Source organism: Austrofundulus limnaeus, unplaced genomic scaffold (genome assembly GCF_001266775.1).
Source record: "Austrofundulus limnaeus strain Quisiro unplaced genomic scaffold, Austrofundulus_limnaeus-1.0 Scaffold41, whole genome shotgun sequence".
NCBI lineage: Eukaryota > Metazoa > Chordata > Actinopteri > Cyprinodontiformes > Rivulidae > Austrofundulus > Austrofundulus limnaeus.
Window position 1 is genome coordinate 1,025,206 of NW_013952443.1, and position 8,566 is coordinate 1,033,771.

The 8,566-nt window shown below is 37.7% G+C and overlaps 2 protein-coding genes across 2 annotated transcripts in view; both read right to left on the reverse strand.

Annotated features, from left to right (window-relative positions):
• The window catches only part of abca7 (ATP-binding cassette, sub-family A (ABC1), member 7), a gene marked incomplete in the record, with an annotated part of 46,053 nt that extends 43,572 nt beyond the window's left edge, over window positions 1–2,481 (reverse strand). Inside the window, 3 exon segments of the mRNA XM_014007289.1 lie at window positions 1,472–1,562; window positions 1,932–2,054; window positions 2,403–2,481. Of these exon segments, the coding sequence (XP_013862743.1) occupies window positions 1,472–1,537 (66 nt within the window).
• A 452-nt stretch (window positions 2,482–2,933) lies between these two features.
• Window positions 2,934–8,566, reverse strand: part of si:ch73-40i7.5 (amyloid beta A4 precursor protein-binding family A member 3) — a gene marked incomplete in the record, with an annotated part of 12,201 nt that continues 6,568 nt past the window's right edge. The window contains 3 exon segments of the mRNA XM_014007292.1: window positions 2,934–3,588; window positions 6,088–6,228; window positions 6,477–6,596. Coding sequence (XP_013862746.1) covers window positions 3,517–3,588; window positions 6,088–6,228; window positions 6,477–6,596 — 333 coding nt within the window.

Sequence of the window (8,566 nt, forward strand, 5' to 3'; positions counted from 1 at the left end):
AAAAGCATCAGAACAAAGACGAGGGAGAGTTTACACTCCATTATTTTCCAAGAACTGGATTAGCAACAGGCTAAGCTGTGGGGCGGCTGTGTGGTTGAGTGGTTAGGGGAGTCGTCCTGGAACCGGAAGGTCGCTGGTTCGATCCCCTGTCCAGCCGTCTCAGTCGTTGTATCCTTGGGCAAGACACTTCACCCACCTTGCCTACTGATGGTGGTCAGAGGGTCCGGTGGTGCCGATGCATGGCAGCCCCACCTCTGTCAGTGTGCCCCAGGGCAGCTGTGGCTACAGTGTAGTTTGCCATCATCAATGTGTGAATGTGAGTGTGAATGGGTGAATGTCTGTTAGTGTAAAGCGCTTTGGGGTCCGGAGGGACTTGAAAAGTGCTCTATGAGTTCAGTACCATTTACCATTTTACCACTGTTCAAATATCGGCATATGACATACTTCCATGCGTGGCTGTGTGATATATTCATTCTGAAGCTGAATTAAAGCAGTAGGCTAACTCGCTCATGGTAAACGTGGGTTTGTTAATAAACTGGCAGGCACAACACGACTTTTGTGAGGGAACGCAAAAGGTATTGCGAGGTAACGCAATACTTTTGCATGGGAACGCAAAAACAAAAAAAAAATCCCCCATGTCCCTGCGCGGGCTCCATAAATGTGCACTTCTCAGAAGAATTTTTTTTACAGTCCTACATGTGTCTGATCAGTGGCGTCACCAGACCTATTTTAGGGGGGCTGAAACCCCTAAAATATTTTCAAGCCTCCCCAAATAATTAGGTGTTTCTTCAATTAATAATTATTATTGTTTTACAAAAAGGTGCTGACAATTTCAATGTAACGTGGCCAGAATGAGATTAAATGAATAACCACATAACCATCATTATTAGCTCAAATCTGATCATAAATCTGTCAGTTTCCCTTCACCCCATAGTGTAAGGTGGAGAGACAGTTTTATAAAGAATTGTAATCTGATGGGTTTTATGATGCAACTCCTGTTAATCCTTCCTTGTGTCAGTCATGCTAGAGCAGATATATAAAATAAATCATTTGAGGGTCGTACATCGTTGTACAATCAATAACCTTTTTTCAGGTTATAGTTGATTTAATTTGTAGAACAATCACCGTTTACTCAGGTTTATAAAAGGTAACTTGCTCTGTGGGTTCAGTTGCTTTCTTACTACATGAGGTGCAGTTGAAAGTCCATGATAAAAGTATATGATGCAGTCAAGACTAACTACTGGTGCTGAGTGTGTAACATAATAAGTTTAATGCAATTTCTAAGTAGGATGTTCAGATAAATTCAGGTTAAATACTAGTTTTTGGTGTCTTCTACATTTATAATATATGATTTTATTAATCTTATGAATTGAGTAAAATCTTTTYAAATGGCTGGAAAAAACAGTTTTGAGTGCAGAATCAACTTTTTATCTTATTTTTTTCCTACAAAATAAGGTAAAAATGTGAGCACCTTGTTCCGTCTTCGATACGTGATGTTTTTCCAGAGCAGGAGGTAGAGATGTTTGAAAAACCCCATGATGTCCAGCAGCTACCTCACCATCCTGGATAACAAAAATGAGTCGGATTGGAAAAACAATTTCATAAAGATGGTACAACAGAGAATAAATGCTATCGATATCTTGTGTCTTAATTAGTTGATATGTTTGATTTTATTTACTTAGCCATTTCTTGTCTTGTCTTAGAAAAATGAAAAATAAAAAGAAGTTTGAGCAAATTGTATGAACTCAGATACACAAAAACTTAACATGATTAAATAAATATCAAGCTGATTAATTGTAGAAATTAAAACTATATTTGATTTAAGATAAGCTTTTTTTTATTCTAAAATGTTCATCCCTGCATTTGGACAAAAACCTCAGCGTTAAATCTTAGACTGGGTATCTGTGTATGCGTGTGTGAGTAAAAGTTACCTTTCATGCCCTTGTAATCTGCTCCACAAAGACAATCCCCTGCTTCTTCCTGAAATCCTCTTTATCCAAACAGCTTGCGTTTCTCACTCTAAGACACCTACTTTTGATCTGCCAGAGGAAGGACTTAAATAAAGTAAATAAATAAAGTAAATAAACTGCAAAATACTCAAACTAATTCCTTTAATGTGTCAGGGATGGTGGATTCATTTAGACATCAAAGCTATTTAATCCATTTATATACATATTTCAGTACATTTGTTTTAAATCTGTAATTACTGTAAATACCAATAAACATCTTTACACGCCAGGTACTTGATAAAAAATAACTACATTTGCTCAGAAACGAGGAAGAAATACAGCAAATGTGTTGTCTGTAAATGCTAGCTTCCTGACGATATAGTTGCCAAACTCTTTCCGAAAGAGACAAACACAAAAATCAATTTAAAAATGAAATATCTAGTTAATAATTACCTTGTTGTAGCACAATTATATCTTAAAACTACTCCAGGTCTGCCTCGCCCGCCAACAGTAGCCGGTAGCTCGACATTGACTTCCTAATGTTTATGACAGCAGGTGGAACCAGCGGAGTCCCGCCCATGGCTTAATCTGATTGGCCAAGGCACATCTGAAGGGGCTGACCTGAAGATGCCGGTTAGGAATCTGATTGGTCAAAATTAATGTTTTCGTAACAGAGAAGCTGCTGATTGGTCAGTCGACATGAAAGCAATGACTGGCGCACACGCTTAGCTATTGACTCAGTAGTAATAATCATTAAAAAGGTATGACGCCAATAAAATGTAAAAAGTTAGCTCTAAAATTAGTCAAAGTCACATTTTTATTTCGTTATGTATTAAATGACAGTACCAAAATTAGGCAAAAAAAAAATCAGCTATATTTCAACTCTACTTCTAAAAACGGGTTATATGAAGTAAAAAAAAAAAAAAAATTCAAATTGGAACTTGTCCTCCGTCCAGTGCTTCTCAATAAACAACAGCACAAGGATTTAATATAGATATTTTTAATGAGCATTCGTGTAAACAAATACAGTTAAAAATATCAACTTTATCATATAAGGCAGTGCATATCAGCACAGCATCAAGCACAGTTAGTAAAACAGCATGAATGAGACAGAGCACTCTCTGAAGTTTCTGATAGGCATGTGCTGATATGTATGAGGACATGATGGACACCAAGTTCTTTACAACGAAGCACACAAACCCAATCTTGATTCAAACAAGTCACCACTTCAAAAATGTTTATCTCAAACAGGAAGAACATATAAGGCTGGAAGACTGATAGGCTGCACTTCAATCAACATTGCTTACTAAAAACATGTTCCATTTGGTAATGTTTTAAAATATCTAATAAATAAACTGGAAAACTACCCATCTTTTCCTGCTATTTTAAGTATGTTCTTTTATTCCAGTGTGCTTTAAACATTATATAAAAAAAACAGTCTCATAATAAAGTATAGCAGTGACAACTGTGATAAAAAAAAAAATTGCATATTTTTTGAGGAGTTTGGCAAAAGCTTATGCAGCTTGAACTCTGTGCAGGTTTAACGTCACAATGAAGAAGGAAGTGATCAAAGAAACACCGGCTGCTCTTGTCCTGTCAGGAGTCGATACGTGGAGGCTGGCATGGTCTTCAAGTGAATCTGCCGTTGAGAAAGAAAGTCAGATTTTCAAATTAAAAGACTCTCAGCTACTACCACATCAAATTACAGCACAAGATAGCCATCTTTGTGTTGGCAAAGATTGATTACTGTGGCAGCCATATTGAATTGCACTGGCTCCAAAAGTTAATCAGCAGTAGACGTACATTAAATGAATATTTCCAGGAAGTTTCGTTAAAATCCTTCTAATGGTTCATAAGATATTTTGCTAACAGACATAGTTGACTCCAAATAGTTGATAGCAGAATTTTAAACAAAGATCTGGGGCCTCATGCATAAAGAATTGTGCAGCTTTCACACTAAAAGTTGACGTACAAACAAATTTAGAAAAGTGCGCCGCACCAAAATATTCAGATGTATAAAACTGTGCGCAGGCAGGTTCCTGCGCACCTTTCCTTTATACTTCCCAAAGAACGAGGAACTTAGCGCACATGAGATACCTCCCCTGACACACCTCCATTTAAATATGTAAAATAGATGTAAATGTGTCCAGCGTGAGAGATTCTCCTCAGATTGTCTCAGAAATGATTTTTAGATGCAGAAAAATTATTCATTAAATGCAGAATGAGTGACAAAATTGTCTATTTAAGTAGTGGGGTGTAAAAATGTGTTTGCCACTCGCAAAGGTGTGTGCGGGTGTTGGTGTGTGCGCCCGTGTGCTGTTATTTTCAGCAGTGCATGAGGCTGAGAAATATTTCCACCTTTACAAGTCTTAAGTTGATGTGAAGAAACGCGCATTTCCTGCTCTTGTAAAAAATAGAACAACGTGCCTGTCCTCCTCCACCTCATCTCGTAAAAAGCTGACGCGCGGGGGGGTACCCGGCGCATCAAAGCTGGACGCAAAAGACCACCTGACCAAGTGTCAATATGACGCGAGGGGAGTGAGAATGTGTTGGACTCGCAGCGCTGCGAGTTTCTGCCGCGGTGTGGGACTGGGAGCAGCTGATTGATCCATACGCACAACTTTACACAGCAATAAATCTATTGCGTCTTGTGGAGCTGAGGAATCATCACAGCTGAATATTCTGAATTGACAACATTTTTTTTCTCAATGAAAATTAAAAATGTTTCTTATTAAATGTTTCATTTTATTCTCCTCATCTGTGTGTGTGTGCTCCGCAGGCCATGCGCTCTGCATGTGTTTCCAACTACAACAATATAAAAATTTACAGTTTGGACTGAAGTTCTTTTGATCATTTTTAAGCTGATCTATTTTCTTGTCTGAGGTTAAATGATTTTCAGTCCCGGGGTTCAGTTTCATCATTGTTCGAGTTTAAACAATAAAAACTCAAACTAAAATAAAAATATAACACCGTGTTTAGATGCTCCTTACATCAAGAAAACACAACAGGGTCATATTTCTGTGGATTCAAGTCAGATTTGTGACTTTGTGGGTAAAAACTGTCTGCTGAAAAACTTTGCGTGGCTGCCGCACATTCTCACGGCAGGTGAAAAGTGTGTGTAAATATACGCACACTTTCACGCAACTTTGGTTTTAGTACATCCCAACGTGGACATAGAACCTGGCGCACGTAACTTTTTTATACGTACGCACCATTTATGCATGAGGCCCCTGGTGCAATCTGTAAGTATCCTGGGTATAAGATCAGTCCTGGCTACTATCACACCTACTTCTAGCCTAATATGTGTAAAATTATCTGAGTTATAGTCATTTTTGAGTTTTATTAAGGTTAGTTGGTTGTAGACGTACATCAAATTAAGATTTTCTGCTATTTTTGCCTGGTTAAATGAGATCAATAAACAAACAAACACAGATGCAGGCAAAAATAAAAATTTTGCCCTTTGCCTTGAGTGATAACTAAAACTAACACTTGATGACATGATAGGTTAAAGTWCCTGTGACATGCATATCCATGAAATACAAAAAGTCAAAGAAAATATATTTATATTTAAGAAACTTGGCATAATACATACGATTTGAACCATTATGACACATAATTGGCATACATTCTTTTGACTTTACTGAATTTACGCTAAAGTGAAACAGGAAGTGACATCAAAGGGGAACTCTTTGAGAAAGAATACTCCCTGGTTTTTGTTTATTGAAACAATATTATTTGAAATATGACTCTCATCTCTCTAAGATAGTGATTAAAATAATCTAAAGAAACATTACATTCTTCTCTACAGTCTGTGTTGTTAGCCATTTTAGCAACGTTCTGTTTACATTCAGGCATTCCCCTTTGACATCACTTCCTGTTACTTCACATGCAAATATCTCAACAACTGTTCATCTCAGCAGCATGAAATCTTTTTTTACAAAATATTATCGATGTTATCCTTCTAAAAATACATTCATATTTATTATAAAAAAATTTATTTTAAAACTTTAAAACTGAAAGTTACTCAAAAGCTAAGAAAAAAAAAGTGTCTCAGTTTGCCATAAAACTCAAATCTTTCAACTTTTACCCTCTTAAACATTTCTGTAGTGAATCWGAATATTGTTTTGTACTTTCTCACCTCTCCAACAGCGTTAGTGAGGATCTGGATGATCTTATCGTGTGGAGTGGCAACGACACTCTGCCCATTGATCTCAATGATCCGGTGCCCGACCCGGATTCCTCCTCTTTCTGCGATCCCGCCTCTCATCAGACTGCAAATCTGCAACAGGGAACAGGGAAACCTTCACAGAACGCAAACGGAGCACGGTGTGTATGTTTTTACTCGGGAAYTCAACAAACTGAACAACAATGATTCATTATCGTTTAGTTTGTTGAATTTCAGAGAAAACAGATATGCCACAGGAACGTTCTTTTCCCCAAACAAAACTTGTAATGTCATAATAATTACATTCACAGAGGTTTGTTTCTGAGGCGTTATAAGATGAGCTGAAGAGACGGGTTACGTACTATGCCRTCCTCAACGCTGAAGCCCAGCTGAAACTTGGGATCAGGTCGTCTGATGATGGCCATGGTRACCGGAGGACAGTGGACAATGCTGAGCTTCACATACTTTTGACTTTTCAGGTCCTGAGTTACAAACACATAATCAAACACAGAACATTTGATGTTTAACCTTCATTCGTGCCTATCACTCGCCTCATGCATGTCAGAGTTTCTGACCACATTCTTGCAGGATCTGTTGGCGCTCAGACTACGAGRTGTGGAAGACTGCTGGCTAACACCACACAAAATTTTACCTCATGATCCATAAAAATCCTGAAACTGAATTATAGCTATTTTTGTGTTTGCTCTGATCAGAAAGCTGTGGCGGCCATCTTGAACTGTGTTAACAGCTGAAGTTTTACACAAAGACCTCATGAGATCTGTTAGGGTTTTAAGTAAGTAACTCAGCGTTTAGGTTCTTCCACGCCAAATTTGATCCTAACTGTTGTAAAATTGCCTGAGTGAGTCGTAGAGGTAAACAGATGTATGCCCAATGACAATAATTTCAATCCATCCACTGGTTCACAAGACATTTAACAAACAGCAGAAACGAGAATGTGCACTGAGACAAAGGCAAAAATTATGATTGTTTTGTCTTCACCTTTAGTGACAAGGCTATAAAAACAGCTTCATTTTGCACAGATTATATCCAAAAACACAATAAATCAGATCCAGATTTGTTTTGTGGCTCAAAAAGCAATTAGCACTTTTCAAACCAGATAAATTAGTGCCTGGATTTTTACCAAAATGTGTTAAACGCTTTTGGTCCAGAGACGTTCACCGGCGCGAGATTGATGACATCATCAAACTGGATTATCTCAGGGAGAGCATGATCCAAACTATTGTTTGAGACAAAATGTTAAAAATAAATATGGCTTTTATTTTGTACAGACAATGTTTCCCATTGAAATGCATCTAGTGGGGTATCACAGTAAAAGCAGGCATAATGTCCCTGACAGGAGATATGTGATGTCAGCTTAATATCAATTAATATCGAAATCGAAAAGTAAGTGTTGAACAATATCTGCATATCRAATATCAGCAGAAAGTCAATATCGAGCATCTCTAGTAAAAAAAAATATATTTATTTTGACACAAATAATCAGTGGCAGCACTAATCTAAAAATTAGCTCTAAAACACTAACTCAAATATTTAGGCCCCCTAATTCTAAAGCACTAAAATATCCCAGTCAACCCATGAACATTTTTCAACAGAAACATGAGTCACATGTTACCATGTTGCTCTCTTAAGACTTATCATTGACATTTCACAGTTTGGGTTCATATATTGTCACCTGGTGGAGAAGTGACACACATATGAACAAAATGTGTGACAGCTTTAACCCTCAGCTGTTAACATTAACGTTGATCAACATTTATAGACCTCAGTTAGTGCTTCTAAATTTACCGTATAAATTTAGCAAGTGCTAATCCACTAATAAATTTTAAAATTAGAAAAAGCCCTAAAGCAYTAATCAGGAAATTAGTTCCCCTATTAGTGCTTTAGGGGAACTGTGCCCACCACTGCAAATAATGTCACATTAAAGACTTTTGTTAGCTGAGATCCAGGTGGCCACCAACAGCAACARCTGAAGCCAGATAAGACTTCCCAGATTTGTCATTGCTTTGTTTGGTTCTGGTGATATCTCATTTTTTTTGTTCCCAGCATCTTTAACAAGTATCAACTTGTTTCTTAGGGGAAGAGGGAGGACTGAACTGAGAATGCAGGAATAAAATGTTTGTACTATTCCAGTTTGTCCTAGCCACCAGTGAGATACTGAAGGCTGTAGTCAGCTGGCAGCACATGCTCCTTGATCGATGATAAAATGTGGTTGTGCGGTTCCAAGWACAGTTTTTGAAAGGATCATGAAGAGAAAAGCACGATGCTATGGTCTGCAAGGTGTCAAAACCTTCGATTTCAAAGAACGAGGTCTGTTGTTGTGTACACAAACAACCCAACTGCAGCAGAAAATCTATGGATTTAATCAAAAACATCATTGGGCCTCATGCAAGAACCGTTCGTACGCACAGATTTGTTCTTAAGTTGTGCGTAC